General features: G+C 44.6%; 1 protein-coding gene across 2 annotated transcripts in view; it reads right to left on the reverse strand.

Annotated features, from left to right (window-relative positions):
• The window catches only part of hcar1-4 (hydroxycarboxylic acid receptor 1-4), a 28,150-nt gene that overhangs the window by 2,664 nt on the left and 6,971 nt on the right, over window positions 1-18,515 (reverse strand). Inside the window, exon 2 of one of the 2 annotated variants that reach the window (XM_060940213.1) lies at window positions 718-2,663. The exons of the other annotated variant lie outside the window; for it this stretch is intronic. Coding sequence (XP_060796196.1) covers window positions 1,633-2,607 — 975 coding nt within the window. The 5' untranslated portion in view covers window positions 2,608-2,663 and the 3' untranslated portion in view covers window positions 718-1,632. Of the gene's footprint in view, window positions 1-717; window positions 2,664-18,515 lie in introns of those variants that run through there. 2 annotated transcript variants of the gene reach the window in all.

Below are 18,515 nucleotides of genomic sequence, written 5' to 3' on the forward strand. Positions count from 1 at the left end.
TGTTCTTTTTGGAGAGCAGTGGCTTTCTCCTTGCAACCCTGCCATGCACACCATTGTTGTTCAGTGTTCTCCTGATGGTGGACTCATGAACATTAACATTAGCCAATGTGAGAGAGGCCTTCAGTTGCTTAGAAGTTAGCCTGGGGTCCTTTGTGACCTCGCCAACTATTACATGCCTTGCTCTTAGAGTGATCTTTGTTGGTCGACCACTCCTGGGGAGGGTAACAATGGTCTTGAATTTCCTCCATTTGTACACAATCTGTCTGACTGTGGATTGGTGGAGTCCAAACTCTTTAGAGATGGTTTTGTAACCTTTTCCAGCCTGATGAGCATCAACAACGCTTTTTCTGAGGTCCTCAGAAATCTCCTTTGTTCTTGCCATGATACACTTCCACAAACGTGTTGTGAAGATCAGACTTTGATAGATCCCTGTTCTTTAAATAAAACAGGGTGCCCACTCACACCTGATTGTCATCCCATTGATTGAAAACACCTGACTCTAATTTCACCTTCAAATTAACTGCTAATCCTAGAGGTTCACATACTTTTGCCACTCACAGATATGTAATATTGGATCATTTTCCTCAATAAATAAATGACCAAGTATAATATTTTTGTCTCCTTTGTTTAACTGGGTTCTCTTTATCTACTTGCGTGAAAATCTGATGATATTTTAGGTCATATTTATGCAGAAATATAGAAAATTCTAAAGGGTTCACAAACTTTCAAGCATCACTGTATTTTGTAGCAATGAAAAATGCATATGTGATTATCTAGTTTTTAAAGGCTTTTCAGCCTTTCAAATCTCAATGTGTCAACATATGATTCATTCATTCCATCCATCCATCCATCCATCCATGACAGTCACACTGACTATTGGGGTCCAAAAGAATATATGCTGCTCTTAAAAAAAAAAAGAAAGAAAGAAAGAACTGGATATATAAATACTGTACACTGGAAAGCTGAAAGCATAAAGCCTGTTATTTTTGTTGAAGCTTGAATATAGTAGAAATATGAAAATGTGAATCCTTAACATTTAGAGTACAAATATAGGTACAGCTATGGAAAAAATAACTTATTTAAATAGTGACTACCGTTAAAATTATTCTCTTTAAATAAATTTCCAGAGCTGTCTGTTATGGTTAACAATACAGACATCCATTTATGATGATATACAGTACCTTATTATAAGCATATAGAGATAGATACTATTGATCCTGAGGGAAATTATAGTGTTACAGTAGGAAGAGCAGAAAACATTGCTCACACAAAATATATATTCAACTTATATTCAATTTAAGACTCAAGACCAGATTAAAAAAAACTGTAAAAGTAGAAATGTTCAAGGCACAAATACTTTAGATCATATTTCAGGCATCCTTACTCACAGCAACATACCTAGAGCATCCTGGGGAGCAGTTAGGGGGCCTTGCTCAAGGGTACTTCAGCCATTTCTGCTTATCAAGGGAATCAAACCGGTAACCTTTTTGTCCCAAAGCTGCTTCTCTAACCATTAGGCCATGGCTTCCTGGATGAGCTGCTTGCAATGTATTATGAGTGTCTTTACTATACAATAGTGAAATAAAGTCATTTGGCTGTGGGTAGGACTGTTCCTTGTTATCAGTCTGTTTCTCAAAATCGTCTTGGAGATCTGGTTTCCTTAACACTTAGTCGAAACTTGGTGAGCCCTGTAGAGTTAGATGTTTCTTTTAGGGTGTCTCGGTAGTATGCACTTGAAAAAATGTACAGAAGCTGGTCCAGGGCACTGTTTAAAAACACAATGCATAAAGTAATACTAAACACTTGACCCACAGCTATGTACGAGGAGCATGTGGAGACATCTCCGAGGAAGAAAGCCACAAAGCCTGTGATGTAATTGGGCAGGAAGCAAAAGGTGAACATGATCAGAACAGTCAAAAGTAAGTAGATGGTCCGTTTCACTCTTCGATGCTCTCTGAGCTTCCTGTTACCCAGAATGTGGTAATAGATACGCACAGAAGAAAAGACTACTAACAGGAAAGCTACAGCAAACTCTATCATCTGAAGTGAATTATGAACCCTCATGCCTGCTCCAGTGTCTGTCCATATATCAATATTTTGGCAAAGTAAAACAGATGAGTTTCCAGATGATCTCAGTCGTCGAGTCACGAGCAGAGGAATGCAAAGGGTCACCACAACTACCCAGACTCCACAGGCCACCTTTACTGTGTTCTGAATGCTCAGGTGACAAACAGGATGGTGTGGGTAAACTATCCTGTAGAAGCGATCCACTACCAAAACAGTCATGAAAGCAATGCTTGCTGACTGGTTTACTGACAGCATGAAGAAGTGGATGCGGCAAAAGGGATCTCCAAAAATCCATCTCCCACGCAGCACACTGTCGATGCGAAAGAGAAGGGCAATGAGCAGCAGGACATCAGCCACCACCATGTTGAGGAGGTAAATATTGGCCGGCTTCCATGGAGCCTTAAAGGCAAGGAGATATAATGCTAGGACGTTTCCCGGCAAGCCCAAAATGAAGTCCAAGATCAACATGGGGGTTAACGCAGAAGCAACAAGGCTCTCAGCTTCCATACAACTGCTGTTGTTGGTCATGTTGTCCAGCATTCAGACTCGTCACTCACCACCTACGAAGCAACAAAGCTCTTGGTCTGGTTCCTGACCTGTTTTGTAATTTTAGAGAAGAGTAACAGATTATAAATAATATTTATACTGAATCTGAATCCAACATTTACTAAAGATATAATAACCAGGCAAAAAGTTCATATATTTTGTTGATATTATGCAGGCTAAAAATTGAGCCAGTGTAAAAATCCTAGACTGCTGTGGGAAGTAATCAAACCAATTGTAGGCTTTTCCCAATATATTTAAACAAGTAAACATTTCACCCTTTTGATACTGTGCTTCTTCTTCTGCTAAGGTCTCACATAACTGGAATCAATTCACGGTAGATGATTTTGAGCCTTCCAGGGGCCAATCGACATGCGTTCTGGGCCCTTCTGTTGAAATCTGTGAGAGCCGGGGAGCTACCTTGACAACCAGGAGGACGTGGCTTCCATCCACAGAAAATTTTGTCGTGTTGAAAATTGTCGTGGGTCAGGTGCCAGATGATTTCATACATCACAAACATGAAGGCATCCTTGAGCATCTGTGAGGCTTACATGGACTACTGGGAGTTACCGTAGCATTCCATCGCAAGCATTGAGCTCAAAATGTTCCTGAAACGACATTCTGCAGAGAGTGAAAAGTTTGCCTAGGGGGCGTGGCTTATTTCATCTTAATGTGGCTATGCTGTACTGCAGTCATGAAAAACCATACACACTGCTGTCATTGCTGTAAGGCCATACGTCGCTATATGTTGCTGACCGCCATTGGTTTTACCAGCATCTTCTGTCACTATCATTGTGGCTACCGTGGCTTCACTTGCATATTTACTCCGCCCAAATTTACACTACCGTTCAAAAGTTTGGGGTCACTCAGACAATTTTGTGTTTTCCATGAAAAGTCACACTTTTATTTACCACCATAAGTTGTAAAATGAATAGAAAATATAGTCAAGACATTTTTCTGGCCATTTTGAGCATTTAATCGACCCCACAAATGTGATGCTCCAGAAACTCAATCTGCTCAAAGGAAGGTCAGTTTTATAGCTTCTCTAAAGAGCTAAACTGTTTTCAGCTGTGCTAACATGATTGTACAAGGGTTTTCTAATCATCCATTAGCCTTCTGAGGCAATGAGCAAACACATTGTACCATTAGAACACTGGAGTGAGAGTTGCTGGAAATGGGCCTCTATACACCTATGGAGATATTGCACCAAAAACCAGACATTTGCAGCTAGAATAGTCATTTACCACATTAGCAATGTATAGAGTGGATTTCTGATTAGTTTAAAATGATCTTCATTGAAAAGAACAGTACTTTTCTTTCAAAAATAAGGACATTTCAAAGTGACCCCAAACTTTTGAACGGTAGTGTATGTGATGGATCACCTCCAAAATCTGCTGGAATGGCCATGGTAGGCCCTGGCAAAAGTTCTCACGGATTAGCCGGCTATGTGTGACCTTAGCATTAGCATAAGACTTTGCATTCTTTGACACTTTGTTTTAAAGTGCATGTAATGCCTTATTGTATTGCTTAAAAATAAATATATATCATTAGTGACGACCAAAATGAATTAATAAAGCAGGGGGAAAAATAATATTAATTATTTGTCATTTTATTATCAAGCACAAAACTATCGATAAATCGTGGCTTCCGGATCCCGGAAAAAAGCAGCCTTGCTTCAGGGCTAATCTCACATGATGTCACGCCCCGGTTAGCTGGGTCATTTCTATTCATCTGACTCCGTGCTTGTTTACACGCTGAAATTTGATATTGTTGTTGGAATCTTGCAAAAATACCGATGGGAAAGTGCTGTGTTGTGTTTGGATGTTCAAATCCATATACAACAGTACATTCAATTCACGAATTTCCGAGCAATGACACTAATCTAAAGCGACAGTGGGTGAAATTTTGTGCAAACAAAGAGGGCAGATTTCATGTTGCCTACTAATGATAAATCTGATTCATCAAGTATTCACCACCACCACCAGAACAACCACATGGAAATTATTGGAGTAAAAAGAAACCCATTTATTTAATAATGTTAGGACTTGGACTGTTTTGGCCTCTAGAGGCCGCTGTTATTTCCTTTTTGTGTCTTGTTTATTTTGGCCTCTAGAGGCCGCCACTGTTCCTGTGTTTTGTGTTTTTGTTAATTGCCTGTTAGTCCTAATTATCCTCACCTGTGTCCTTAATTAGTTTGTGTATTTATACCCCTGAGTTCAGTCCTCTTGTCACGGAGTCTTTGTGCTGTTATGTTTATCTCCAGTTTCCTTTGTACTGTGTTTTGTGGATCTTCTGAGCTTTTGCATTTTTGCCTTTTTCTTTTTGAATTATACTCTTTGTTTTTGTTTTTTTGTTTTGCCCTGGATTGTATATAGTGTACATAGTATAAATAAACCTTTTGTTACTTTTTCTACTTCCGCCTCACGCCTCTGCATTTGAGTCATTCCCCTGGTGGCCTAGTGGGGGTTTGCTGGATCATCACACCAACGAACCAGGTTTGAATCCCAGCAAAACCCTAACAGAAAGACTCCGTCATGACCGACTCAGCAGAGGCTGCTTCAACTGTCTACCCGGCCAACCTTCAGGGAATTATGACAGCTTTGACACGCTTCGGAGCGACCATGGATGCTCATGGACATACGCTCACCAGCCAACGTGAGGCCCTTGCTCGCCACGAGGAACTGCTTCAGCAAATTGGGAAAACCCTGGCACAGCTGACATCTCTGCCTGCATCTCCTGCTCCTGATCCAGCTCCCACTCCTGCTCCAGTGCCTCCTGCCATGCTGCCTTCTTCACCTCGCGAACCCAGCCTTCCTGCACCACAGAGGTATGACGGCAAGCACAGTGAGTGCCGAGAGTTCCTTACCCAGTGTCAACTCACCTTTGAGCTTCAGCCTACCACCTACACTACGGATTGCCGCAAGATTGCCTTTGTGATCACCTTATTAGCTGGTAAGGCGCGAGCCTGGGCTACTGCTATCTGGCAAAGACAGGGACCTGAGTGCTTTGATTTCCAGCTGTTTTCTGAAGAGATGCTTCGGGTCTTCGATCAGGCAGACATCAGTACCGACGCAGCCCGAAAGCTCATGTCCATCCGGCAAGGAGGAAGCGTCGCAGATTACGCCATCTCGTTCCGAACACTCGCAGCAGTAAGTGGATGGAACGAGACTGCCCTGGTGTCAGCCTTCCACCATGGTCTGTCTGACCCCATCAAGGACGGTCTGGCCTCTATTGGATGCCCAAGTGACCTCGAAACCCTCATCTCACATGCTATTCGTCTGGACAACAGGATGAGAGAACGCCACCAAGCCTTGAGCCCCCCCAGCCTCCCTACCTCTACCTGGAGACCGTCTACCTCCTTCAGTGACTGTCCAGAACCCATGCAAGTGGGTCGTACTCGCCTCTCCGCATCTGAGAGGGAGCGCAGAAGGAGGGACAAGTGCTGCATCTACTGTGGCAAGCCTGGTCACTTCCGAGTATCATGTCCTGAACTCTTGGGAAAAGGACCGCCCCGTCCAGCCGAGGGAGGGTTGTGACGGGGCCTACCCTCTCTCCCGGACTCCCTGGCCAAGGAATCTACATCCCGGTCTCCATCTCCTGGGGTGAGTCTGTCCACTCTTGTCAAGCTTTGATAGACTCAGGGGCGGCTGGGAACTTTATGGATATTCACTTCGCCCAAAGCATCAATATACCTACTGCACCTCTTGAAGTCCCTCTGTCTGTGTCTGCCCTCGATGGCCAAGCGTTAGGTGATGGAAGAGTCACTCAAGTTACTTCTCCAGTCTTCCTCCAGTCTCAAGGTCACAAGGAAGAAATATCCCTGCACCTGATTCCTTCACCTGAGTTCCCAGTTATTCTAGGCCTTCCTTGGCTTACTCACCACAACCCTCGCATAGACTGGGTAACAAGCCAGGTTGTGGAATGGGGCCCTGCATGCCATGCCTCTTGTCTGCTCTCTAGCTCTCCTGTGTCTCCTGCCGAGCCCCCTGATCTCACCGAGTTATCTCAAGTTCCCACAGAGTACTGGGATCTCAAGGAGGTATTCAGCAAGAGCAGGGCCGCCGTTCTTCCTCCGCACCGGGCCTACGACTGTGCCATCGATTTGCTCCCTGGGACTACCCCTCCTCGTGGCAGACTGTTTTCCCTCTCTCAGCCAGAACGCAAGGCTATGGAGGAATACCTCAAAGACGCCCTGGTCTCTGGGTTCATTCGACCCTCCACCTCACCTGCTGGTGCCGGCTTCTTCTTTGTCGGCAAGAAGGATGGGGGGCTTCGACCATGTATTGACTACAGGGACCTGAACAAGATCACTGTGCGCAACCGATATCCCCTTCCGCTGATGTCCACTGCTTTCGACCTGCTCCAAGGCGCCACCGTCTTCACCAAGTTGGACCTACGGAACGCATACCACCTCATCCGTATCCGACAGGGAGACGAGTGGAAGACTGCCTTTAACACCCCGTCTGGGCACTACGAATACCAGGTGATGCCCTTCGGACTCACCAACGCACCAGCTGTTTTTCAGGCCCTAATCAACGATGTCTTAAGGGACATGATTAACCTGTACGTCTTTGTCTACCTCGATGACATCCTTATCTTTTCCAAGACCGTGCAGGAGCACCGCCACCATGTCCGCCAGGTTCTCCAGAGGCTGCTACAGAACAATCTGTTCGCCAAGGCCCAGAAATGCGAATTTCATGTTCCCGAGGTCTCCTTTCTGGGATTTATTGTACGGACAGGCCAACTCCAAATGGACCCTGCCAAGACCCTGGCCGTCCGGGACTGGCCTACTCCCAAGTCCGTTAAGGAGGTTCAGCGGTTCTTAGGATTCGCTAACTTCTACCGCAAGTTCATCAGGAACTTCAGTTCTGTGGCAGCACCCATGTCAGACCTCACCAAAGGGACAGGTGGATCTTATGGCTGGTCTCCTCAGGCAGAAAAGGCGTTCAAAGACCTCAAGGCCCGCTTCTGCACGGCACCCATTCTGGTCCTCCCGGACACCTCCCAACCATTCATCGTGGAGGTGGACGCCTCGGACAGTGGTGTTGGCGCGGTACTCTCTCAACGTTCGGAAGGAAAGCTGCACCCCTGCGCTTACTTCTCCCACCGCCTGAGTCCTGCGGAGTCCCGGTACGATGTGGGGGATCGAGAACTGTTAGCGGTCAAACTGGCCCTTGAGGAGTGGAGGCACTGGCTGGAGGGAGCGCAACATCCATTCCTGGTTTGGACTGACCACAAGAACCTGGAGTACCTCCAGCAAGCCAAGAGACTGAACCCTCGACAGGCTAGGTGGGCCCTGTTTTTCAGTCGGTTTGACTTCACCCTCTCGTACCGTCCCGGCTCCAAGAACACCAAACCTGACGCACTGTCCAGGCTGTTCTCTGCCACTAACAGGGAGAATGAAGTCGGGCCTATTATCCCGGTGTCCCGGATTGTGGCCCCTGTCCGCTGGGGTATTGAGGAGGCTGTTCGACGAGCCCAACGCCAGGACCCCGGCCCTGGGACGGGGCCACCGGGCCTCTTGTACGTCCCACATCAAGCCCGGGCCAAGGTTCTCCAGTGGGGTCACTCTTCCCCTCTCACCGCCCACCCGGGAGCTCGGAGGACCCTGGACTTCCTGAAAAGACGCTTCTGGTGGCCTAACATGGAGCAGGAAGTAAGGTCATTTGTCCTGTCCTGTGAGGTTTGCACCAGAACCAAGAACCCACGACAGCGTCCCCAGGGTCTCCTGCATCCTCTGACCATTCCCCGGCGTCCCTGGTCCCACGTGGCTGTCGACTTCATCACGGGTCTCCCTGAGTCACAAGGTAACATGGTCATTTTGGTCATTGTTGACAGATTCTCCAAGGCCTGCCGCTTCATACCTCTGTGCAAACTCCCCTCTGCTCTTGAAACAGCGAAACTTGTATTTAATCATGTCTTCCGAGTCTTTGGTCTTCCACAGGACATCGTCTCAGACCGAGGGCCCCAGTTCTCCTCCCGAGTGTGGCACGGGTTCTGCAAGGTCATCGGAGCCACTGCCAGCCTCTCCTCTGGGTTTCACCCACAGTCCAATGGTCAGACGGAGAGGCTCAACCAGGACCTGGAAACCACCCTGCGAGGCCTGGCTATGGATAACCCAACATCGTGGAGCACCTGGCTGCCATGGGCAGAGTACGCCCACAACACCCTGCAGTCATCGGCCACCAAGCTGTCGCCATTCCAGTGCCAATTCGGGTTCCAGCCACCTCTGTTCCCGGACCAGGAGGAGGACGCGGGGGTGCCCTCGGTCAACCAATATGTGAGACGGTGTCGCAAGACCTGGAGCAAGGTCAGGAAGACCCTCATACAGACCTCCAGAACCAACCAGACTCAGGCCAACCGCCACAGAAGACCTGCACACACTTTCCGCCCTGGGCAGCGGGTTTGGCTGTCCACTAAGGACCTTCCGCTGCGGGTGGAGAACCGCAAGCTTGCTCCTCGCTACATTGGCCCCTTCAAGGTGGTGCGCAGGGTGAACCCTGTCTCCTACCGGCTCCAGTTGCCCCGGACTCTGAGGATCAACCCCACTTTCCATGTTTCCCTGTTGCGGCCTGTACTGACGTCTACGTATGCCCCTGCCCCTAGGAACCCCCCCACCCCCCCGCATCTTCCAGGGGCAGACTGTGTTCACTGTGCATCGCCTGCTTGACTCCCGCCGGGTCCGTGGCGGGTTGCAATATCTGGTGGACTGGGAGGGCTATGGTCCTGAGGAGCGCTGCTGGGTTCCTGCTCGGGATGTCCTAGATAAAGAACTGTGTCGGGACTTCCATTCGGCCCATCCGGATCGCCCTGGGAACGTCAGGAGACGCTCCTAGAGGGGGGGGTCCTGTTAGGACTTGGACTGTTTTGGCCTCTAGAGGCCGCTGTTATTTCCTTTTTGTGTCTTGTTTATTTTGGCCTCTAGAGGCCGCCACTGTTCCTGTGTTTTGTGTTTTTGTTAATTGCCTGTTAGTCCTAATTATCCTCACCTGTGTCCTTAATTAGTTTGTGTATTTATACCCCTGAGTTCAGTCCTCTTGTCACGGAGTCTTTGTGCTGTTATGTTTATCTCCAGTTTCCATTGTACTGTGTTTTGTGGATCTTCTGAGCTTTTGCATTTTTGCCTTTTTCTTTTTGAATTATACTCTTTGTTTTTGTTTTTTTGTTTTGCCCTGGATTGTATATAGTGTACATAGTATAAATAAACCTTTTGTTACTTTTTCTACTTCCGCCTCACGCCTCTGCATTTGAGTCATTCCCCTGGTGGCCTAGTGGGGGTTTGCTGGATCATCACACCAACGAACCAGGTTCGAATCCTAGCAAAACCCTAACAAATAAATTACATTTGATCTGACATTTGGACAGTTCGTCAATCGATTCCCCCATCATCTCACACACACACAGTACATCAGACGCAGGATTATGAGCAGCATTTACACACTCACAACATCTGATCTTATCATATCTGATGCACTTTAACAGGAAGGAAAATGCACGTGCGCAGTCATCATCATTAATTATTAACTGAAATGTGTTAAATGCTCTCAGATTGCTATATTGCAAGACTCAATTTGTTTTTAGTTTTGTTTAGGAAAACGTGAAAGGTAACCACCGCGTTCTGCGCATCTCTCTATCTCGCATGCGCTATAAAGGAAGACTGTCATGAACTGAGTGAACTGGCAGTTTCTCATCTTGGGGGCTCGAAAAGATAACCATTTCCTCCGGAATATCCTTGATAATAATCTGCCCCTTCATCTGACATATACGAAATCACAATCACTATCAGAATTCTCTCCAAAACATGATTCCATGGGGTGGCACGTGGTGTAGTGGTTAGCGCTGTCGCCTCACAGCAAGAAGGTCCGGGTTCGAGCCCTGTGGCTGGCGAGGGCCTTTCTGTGCAGAGTTTGCATGTTCTCCCCGTGTCCACGTGGGTTTCCTCCGGGTGCTCCGGTTTCCCCCACAGTCCAAAGACATGCAGGTTAGGTTAACTGGTGACTCTAAATTGACCGTAGGTGTGAATGTGAGTGTGAATGGTTGTCTGTGCCTGTGTCAGCCCTGTGATGACCTGGCGACTTGTCCAGGGTGTACCCCGCCTTTCGCCCGTAGTCAGCTGGGATAGGCTCCAGCTTGCCTGCGACCCTGTAGAACAGGATAAAGCGGCTACAGATAATGAGATGAGATGAACGAAATTGATACCTGGAGTGTTACACGTGTGACGTCACGCACCCCTTCAGGATCTTCCGGTTCAGTCTCGGCAGATTCCATGAAAATCGGCTGATCTTATTGATTTTCCATTAATTTACTGCCTTTTGGATCAGCTATGGTTCGAAAACACATGGTCAATCAACATAATGATTGTTGCTTTGTACAAGGTGGGGTTGAGGGGCATTACATACAGTTTAAGGTAGAGAAGGAGACCTCTTCCTGTTTTTCACTTCCGCTTTTCCCATATCTTACAGCTTTTCTCAATCGCTTTGATGCGATTCACACATCAGAAACATCATTTTGTTCACTCTTAATGCAGTTGTGAGATCAGTACTGCATTTCCCCACACACATTAGTAATTCTCATTCCCTGTGTCTGAAATCGCTCCCTACTCACTATATAGGGCACTATACAGTATAGTGGGGACTCCATTTTGTAGTGCTGTCCGAAACCTTAGTGAGGATTATCTCATCTCATTATCTGTAGCCGCTTTATCCTGTTCTACAGGGTTGCAGGCAAGCTGGAGCCTATCCCAGCTGACTACGGGCGAAAGGCGGGGTACACCCTGGACAAGTCGCCAGGTCATCACAGGGCTGACACATAGACACAGACAACCATTCACACTCACATTCACACCTACGGTCAATTTAGAGTCACCAGTTAACCTAACCTGCATGTCTTTGGACTGTGGGGGAAACCAGAGCACCCGGAAGAAACCCACGCGGACACGGGAAGAACATGCAAACTCCACACAGAAAGGCCCTCGCCGGCCACGGGGCTCGAACCCGGACCTTCTTGCTGTGAGGCGACAGCGCTAACCACTACACCACCGTGCCGCTCCAGTGAGGATTATTTGCACCCTATATAGTGCACTCAAAGTATCCCACAATGCATCACGAAAAGAAGTGTACAACGATGGTCACTAACCAAAGCAATATATCCCATCTTGCATTGTGGTCGCGCTTAAAGAAATCAAATTAAAATTCTCAAATTTGATTTGATAAAAGGCAGCGGCAAAGAAGAAAGTATTCAGCCTTGATTTAAAAACAACTGAAAGATGCAGGTACTTTGTATTGCTTAATGTAGGAAATACGCTCAGTATAATATGGATTTATCACAAAAATACAGGCATGTGTTTATTATTTTGAAAACCAACCATCCGACTGATCTGGCACGTTTTAATTGTGTGACAGTAATGACGTAAATAACGGCGCGACAGAGTAGTGTCCGAAAGCGTTTTTTCATTTTACCAATGAGCTCACGATATAGTCCTCTATATAGTAATTCCCTATAGAGGGAGTAGGGAGTAGTGAACGAGTCAGCAATTTCGGACACGGATTATGTTTGTACAAACTGCCATTGTTTCCACTTTGACTACGAAAGATGTTTTTTCATTGTGTTGATGCATTTCTCATCTGAATCACCTTGATACTGTCCATCATTGCATTAGTGTTTTCATTCCAATCACTTTAAACTGTCCTAAAATATCTAAGAAAGAGCAGGACCAGTCACACTGTCAGTAGTAGCAGTAAAATTGCCCTTCAATTCAAAACAACTGGAATCATACTCTCAGAACCAGAGGTGGACGGTAACAAAGTACATTTACTTGAGTACTGTACTTAAGTGCACTTTTTGAATATCTGTACTTTACTTGAGTATTTTTTATTTTTTGGAAACTTTAACTCCACTACATTTGAAAGAGGGTGGCACGGTGGTGTAGTGGTTAGCGCTGTCGCCTCACAGCAAGAAGGTCCTGGGTTCGAGCCCCGTGGCCGGCGAGGGCCTTTCTGTGTGGAGTTTGCATGTTCTCCCTGTGTCCGCGTGGGTTTCCTCCGGGTGCTCCGGTTTCCCCCACAGTCCAAAGACATGCAGGTTAGGTTAACTGGTGACTCTAAATTGACTGTAGGTGTGAATGGTTGTCTGTGTCCATCATCTTTCTCCCTCTTCTTGGAGTTTAACCCCATGAGGATGTGTCTGTAAGTTCTAGTAGACACTTAAAGTGTTCTCTGCTCATCATCCATTTCCTAATCTGTTGGCTTTCCAGCCCAAGTTTCCTCTCCAGCTTTCCCCACTTTGAATCGCCTTCTGTAAATAGTACTTGTTTCCTAAGGCTGCTGGGCCATAGAAGGTTCACGCTGCACGCTGCATGCTGCACGCTGCACGCTACACGTTCACGTGAAGAACCAGACCCTGGGCCATTAAACTTCATGCTTGGATGTTCACGTGTTGCGTCTGTTCTACTTTGACCGAGTAACCAACAATATGGACTCTTTGGATGATGACGATTGCCTCATTCTGCTTTTACTGAGACAGAGGAAGAGAAAAAGGAACAGAATTTGGAGCCGAGAACACTTCCTTCTGAGAGAAACCCGTGGTGAATTTCACCGAACATTCTATAATCTGCTTGACAATCCCGATGAAGAACTATTTTTCAATTATACCATTCAATTATATTTTTTCTGAAGTTTTCCCCTGAAAGCATAGCGTTATCTCCCTAGACCTGTTCTGATTGGCTGGCGCGGCGGTGACCGCATGCATTGACTGGAATTTCCGTCTTCGCGCCTAGAAAAAAGTGTGCATGTTCATTTCACGCTTCACGCGTGAAGTGTGCAGCGTGCAGCGTGCAACGTGAACGCCGTTCTATGGCCCAGAGCAAGTCATGCTACATTTGTCCACTTTTCTTTACACGCGTGTAGCGTGCAGCATGCAGCGTGAACCTTCTATGGCCCAGCAGCCTTAGGAATAACATACTAAAAGTCCCCGGGAATCCACCTTGTGCTGTCTGAGAAATTCAAGATGGCATCCAAAATGGCCGCCGATTGGAGATTTTTCAATATCTCAGGGATAAAACATAATATAAATGCAATTAAAATGTTAAATTATATGTTCTCTCATACAAGCAATGCAAATTCACCATTGTCACACTGTTAAAATTAAAATTAACCAAGATTACAAGGTCATTAATGTGGAAATTACATGGAATTTGATGGTTGACATGATTGACAGATTAGCTTAGTAGGCTACCTACATACATGAACATAAGACAACAATTAGACATCAATTTCCTTAATATTCAGTGCATCTTTAAGCTTTGATAAAATATTAAAGGGAAATTAAATTTGAGAACTCTATCTTCTAAAACTACAATGGCAAGCCGTTTCAGTACACTTCTTCAACATTCCGGCGACTTTCATGACAAAAAGGTCTGCCTCAATAAAAGCTCTTGCTTATAAACAATGAGTAGACTTAAACACGTCTCAGTGCCTCAGTTGTAATGCTTGGACCTTTGTTGTACCATCAATGAAGTAGGGAATTTATTCAAGCTTGTTTAAGGGTGGAAAAAAATTAATCTTTGAGTTTCTTGCGCCAGTCTTTACTACTAGCAATGCCAGTGTGTTCAGACAAAAAATGACTAAACTCAGCATGGCCTTTTAAAAATGACTGAACTCAGCATGACCTTTTAACATGCCATTTTTCATTTTACACCACCAATTTACTTAATATTAATGAAAATAAGTGCTCCAACCCCTAGTAATTGTGTTTGTTGTTTTGTGAACAGAATAGGACGATACGGAGTGAATGAGTAACCAATGGATCCACACTCTATAATCAGTAGTGTACATTAAATAGCACATGTATAGATTTACAATTATAAGTCTGTAATTATTAGTCCTAAACATTAAGAACTGAAGCCATTTCAAAAACATATGAGATATCTTCATGATACCATAACGATTATTTTGTCATAACAGTCATTGTTATTTCTTCTTGGATGTGAATTTATGGGCCAGGGCGTTTCAAGATTGATACTTGATTCAAGGATCGGACTGGATGAAACCTACACACATTCATAGTACTGTGCACATTCATAAATGTGAACTGGTGAAATGCCAAAAATATGACAATCTAACCAGACATGGCAAGCGAACACATTATACACAAATATACTGTTATAATAATGTGTACATTGTTATTATATAATGTTAATACACAATGTAATTAATACACACATGTTGGAATTTACTCTCCTACCCTACAAAACATATATTCTGACCTTTTAATTGCATTAATATTTTGTTTTGGGCCTGAGATATGGGCAGATCTCCATTTGGCGGCCATTTTGGACGCCATCTTGAATTTCTCAGAGAGCACAAGGGGGATTTCCGGGGACTTTTAGTATGTTATTCCTAAAGGTATTCTGAACATATTCTGAAATTTTCAGCTTGTTACTAATTTGTTCCAGGTATAACCCTATTACTCCTGGGCTACAGGTACTTTAAGTGATGTCGCAGACATACAGCCCTGATAGGTGTGGTTTTGGTGATGCGCTGAAGGTCTTCATTGGACAGCTTGAAATGCCACCCCTGATCACTATCACCGTCAGTACCCTCTCCGTTGATGTCATCCCTCTTTCTTCTAAAGCCACCCTTAACTATTCTTCTAAGAAAACCATGCCAAGCCACCTCTATCCTTGCATTTTCTTTTTCAAGTACGGTAGTTGCCACGTTTGTACACTATATAAGAGTCTCGATCTTACACATGCAACGAGGAATTTCCATAAATAATAATAATAACTCTCCTATTACTTTCGCTGACCCACTTCCTTGAACTAAATAGTCACAAAAGGAAGTTTAAACCGTCTAACCGTAAATAGCAGTGGAACAAACTTTTTTTGCCTTTTCTAAGATCACTTTTCCAGTATGAAAGAGGCTACTTCACAGACTATGTGTCAGCCCTGTGATGACCTGGCGACTTGTCCAGGGTGTACCCCGCCTTTCGGCTGGGATAGGCTCCAGCTTGCCTGCGACCCTGTAGAACAGGATAAAGCAGCTAGAGATAATGAGATGAGATGAGACATTTGAAAGACAAATATCGTACTTTTCACTCCACTACATTTCTATCAAGGTCCTCGTTACTTGTTACTATGAAGCGGCTTTGAAAGTGGATGCTCTTTTCTTTTCTAAAACATGATTGATTTTTTTCACAGGTGACACTGAGACAGCCGATCAGTAATCACTAGGGTCACGTCACATCCATAGACTGTATAAAATCAAGTTCAGTGATTTCTCAGCAGCGTTATTTGAACACGATCAGTTGATGGCAGAATGGAAGGAGGCAGTTCTTCTGGGGAATGCACGTGCTCATGGCCATACCTAGAACCCATGTTTCAGTTTTCTGCAAGGATTAAAGATTTGTTTTGTTTTAAACGTTTGCTTTGTTTATCTAAAACGAACCACATCAAGGCCTACAAAAACTTGCCGTCCAACCCGTGGAAGCATATCTCAATATGTAAATGTTTTATTCCAAGAGAAAGCTTGCAATGAAGTTGTCTGTGCTTTTAGAGCTAGCAATAACGTTGCAATAGCTATGCAGTCTGGTTAGTCAAATAACTTTCCCCGCCAAGTTGCCGTAGCCTTGTCCACGGCTAATGTTAACACATACTGTAGCTAGTTAACTTGGACATTGTTAGTTAGCATGTAAAAACGGAGTTACGCTAACATGAATAATGTTAACTTATCTGAAGTCCTTTCAGAAATATGTTTTAGCATAATCTTACCAAATAAACAGAATGTAAAAATCTTTTTTTTTTTTCTAGTAGCGTTAGCTACCCAATATGATTTTGAGTTTGAAAAGAGTTTGCTAGCGTGTCAGGTGGAGTGTCACTGACTAGCTAGCTTAATGTTAAACCACCATGATGGCACAGCATACATTCATTTTAAGAATTCACAAAATAATCCAGTAGGTTGCTTCAGAGGCATGAGGTATTATAAGTGTTGTGGCAATAATACAACAATGTGTTGACAGAAAATGTACTTTTAATACTTAAGTATTTTTTTAAAAGCAAATAGTTCAGTACTTTAACTTAAGTAAAAATTTGACTGTACAATTTTCACTTGTATCGGAGTCACATTTGACCGGTGGGATCTGTACTTTGACTTAAATAATGAAGTTAGGTACTTTGTCCACCTCTGCTCAGAACAGAATCAGTTGAAACCAAGAGAAACATGTTCTCAATCTTGTATCACAGATGCATGTTATGGCACTGTAGGAATTACACACAAGTTTCACCCAGTGCATTGTGCTGAAAATAGAGCAAGAAGCAGGTTTCATGAGAGGGCGTGGTACGGCAAGAGGGATAGGAGCGCACAGAGGACAAGGACGAGGCAGGGCTGGAGTGAGTAGGTACTAGAGGGTGAAATATGGGCAACAATTGTAGACCATGTTACCAACCATGACCTAAGCGTCGCTGAAGCTGAAGTGGATGCAGCTTCAGATTACGCAGTCTAATGTGGCATCTGTAATCAGGAATGAGAACAGGTATCTGATCCCATGTTTTCATTAGTTCATGACTTCATATGCAATATATCACATACCTTTTTGCAGTATGCATAAAATGTAGAATCTGTGACCTCTGGATAGCAATTGAGACGTCACCTTTTGTATTGTCAGAATAGTACCACTGCCTCATTCTGGTGGGAGAGGCTCACGTTTGACACACAAGCAGCAGATGGAAATTTGTGGACATGGTGAAAGAAAACAATGCCATAATACTAAAAGAGATCCAGAGCGCTGTTATGAAGGACAATGGCATTAAAAAAAAAAAAAAAAACACCTTTGCCTCTGAGTCTCTCCACAGATCCTGAAAAAGCATACTGGAGGCAAAAGACACTGGCTAAGGGGACATCACACTTGTCATGCCAAGATTTTTTCCTTCTATGTCTCAGAAGGGAGGCGAAGTGGCCAAGTGGTTAGAGCACTTGACCACTAAGCGAACGGTCCCTGGTTCGAGCCTCGCCTCGGACGGTGATCTGGGGCTCGCCTCCTGTCCACCCAGCAGTGAATGGGGACCTGGTGGAAACACTGGGGAAGTTAAAGGTGGCGAGGAAAGGAACTGGCCACCCTACCTCACCATGCTGACGGCCTAGACAGAGTGTGCTCTTTAACAGGCACTCCCCAACGTACGTATGAAAAAACGTATATGGGACTCCTTGACTTGACTTGACTTTGTCTCAGAAGGAATGGCATCAGGTGTGATGCAGATACAATAATGTGGTCAAATAGAGATGAGAGACTGGATGCACCTTGAAGAGTTTCATATTTAGCACTTTATAGTAATTTTTGATTTACACAGATATATGCATATATACATACATTGCCCTCCATGATTATTGGCACTCCTTGTAAAGATTAGTAAAAAGGGTTAGAATTAATCCACTTCTTGGTGAAGTCGCTTCATCTCACACTGAACAAATTAGGAAAAAAATCCAACCTTTATTTGAAATACATTTATTCAGAGAAAACCAAATCCCTCATAAAGAAATAATTATTTTCAACAAAAACACGTGCCACAAGTATTGATACCCCTGGAAATTATACTGAACACAATATAACTGAAGCGTGTTTAAATTGTACATGTTTGACTTGACTGGAGTGTGTAGGAACTTTAAAGCTGTGCTCCATGACTTCCTGTTTAACTAGGGTATAAATATGAGGTGACACAGAGGCCAAATTCCCTTAGTCAACTGTAAAGATGGTAAACATAAAAGAACACAAACCAAATGAGGGAGAAGTGTGTTGATTTTCATAAGTCAGGGAATGGTTATAAAAAATAGCTACTTGCCTGAAAATGTCCATTTCTACTGTTAGGGCAATAATAATAATAAAGTGGACACCAACTGGGCGGCACGGTGGTGTAG

This window comes from Neoarius graeffei, chromosome 14, assembly GCF_027579695.1.
Source record: "Neoarius graeffei isolate fNeoGra1 chromosome 14, fNeoGra1.pri, whole genome shotgun sequence".
NCBI classification, from domain to species: Eukaryota; Metazoa; Chordata; class Actinopteri; order Siluriformes; family Ariidae; genus Neoarius; species Neoarius graeffei.